The sequence below is a fragment of the Cynara cardunculus genome, assembly GCF_001531365.2.
Source record: "Cynara cardunculus var. scolymus isolate 2C chromosome LG 17, CcrdV1, whole genome shotgun sequence".
In the NCBI taxonomy this organism is placed as follows: domain Eukaryota; kingdom Viridiplantae; phylum Streptophyta; class Magnoliopsida; order Asterales; family Asteraceae; genus Cynara; species Cynara cardunculus.
In genome coordinates, this window is record NC_037544.1 from 6,507,975 (window position 1) to 6,509,476 (window position 1,502).

At 30.8% G+C, this 1,502-nt stretch overlaps 1 protein-coding gene across 1 annotated transcript in view; it reads left to right on the top strand.

Moving 5' to 3' along the window:
* The first annotated feature begins 1,445 nt into the window (after positions 1–1,445).
* LOC112500566 (L-type lectin-domain containing receptor kinase IX.1-like) overlaps positions 1,446–1,502 on the top strand; it is a 4,421-nt gene continuing 4,364 nt past the window's right edge. Inside the window, exon 1 of the mRNA XM_025104070.1 lies at positions 1,446–1,477. Within this exon, the coding sequence (XP_024959838.1) occupies positions 1,446–1,477 (32 nt within the window). The remainder of the gene's footprint in view (positions 1,478–1,502) is intronic.

Sequence of the window (1,502 nt, forward strand, 5' to 3'; positions counted from 1 at the left end):
TTTCACTCATTGTCGTAAATTGTCGAAAGTGTTTTTTAGTATTTGTAACATGTTCTTATTTTTACCATATTTAAAACAAGTTTATTAACATAATAGCTATGGACCTATCTGATTACAAGAAGACAGTTAAACATTGTAAGCTAGATAATCTTTACCATGCTATTTCGTATTTGTTAAAAACTTTTAAAAACAATTTTCTAAGTACCAGTTACGGCTTATTAATACATAAGTTCAAGTTTACAACTTATCGCATACGTAAAACTTGTTAAAGTTTTACTTTTGAATTCTATATACAAATCGATGAACACGTCGAAATAGAAGATAAACGTTGATCTAGCTCTACTATACACAGGGACGGAGCTAGGAATTTATGTTAAGGGGGATCCGACGGTTGTACTTTGTTCTAACTAACAACCATAAATATTGTTGCTGTTTTCGTTAGTTTTTCAAAACTATTTTCTAAACCAGAAGTATTTTGAGGCGGTGATGTATTTCCTCTCGAAGAAAAACCGAATACCATTTTCATCAAAGGTACTAGTTACGGCTTATTATTATTATTATTATTATTATTATTATTATTATTATTATTATTATTATTATTATTATTATTATTATATAATGTTTTCTTTTTCAAAATATCTGAAAACAATTATAGGCTTTTCCATCAATACTATTTCTAAATTGCGTATGATAAATATAATATAGTAAGTTAGTTTTTTTCATGAACACATAAAAGTATCATGGCTAACTTGCTATTTTATGCATTGAATTTTTAAGATCTGACACATGGGTATTTAAATGAAAGAAACAAGGTTAAAGAGTAAAACTTCAAATGTAAACTAAACTAGAAGGACTTGTTTGTAAATTTTAAAAAATTAAGAAAACGGGACGGTGGTTTCAGTCATCCTTCATGAAATGTATGCATTATGTGTAAGAAGGTAGGCTTACCCAAGAGGCTTAGGAGTTGTTCGGTTTATTTTTCGTTAAGACTTGTATGGATAAAGATGTTTGTATTGATAAAGTTGTATGTATGACATAACATAAACTGTTGTTCGGTTACCGGACTGAATAAACAGCTTGAACATATAAAATGAACTTGCAAGCCACATATTGTGGGTAACTATTTCATGTAATTTGAATAGCAACCATGATGAAAAAAGTTCAGAGACTGAATGCTCATGTCTGCTTGTTCTTCTCAGTTTCTTGGAGCTGCAGATAAAGTATAACCTTAAGTTCTCTATTAGAACGCATCTGCATCCTAAAAACACCTTTTGCTGTAATGAGTTGAATAGTAGAGAGCAAAATTTCTGGAATGAAAAGCATATTCCTTTTATGCTTCAACTGGGACGATTGATCATTAGCAAACTAAACACCAACAAACCAAATGTACCATCAAGATTTTGCTAGACTCAAAGACCTGATGCATTGGTTGAGCAAGAACGTATATGGTCTACAACTACCACTACAAAAATGCTGGGTATCAGCGAGGGAAAATTCCCTCG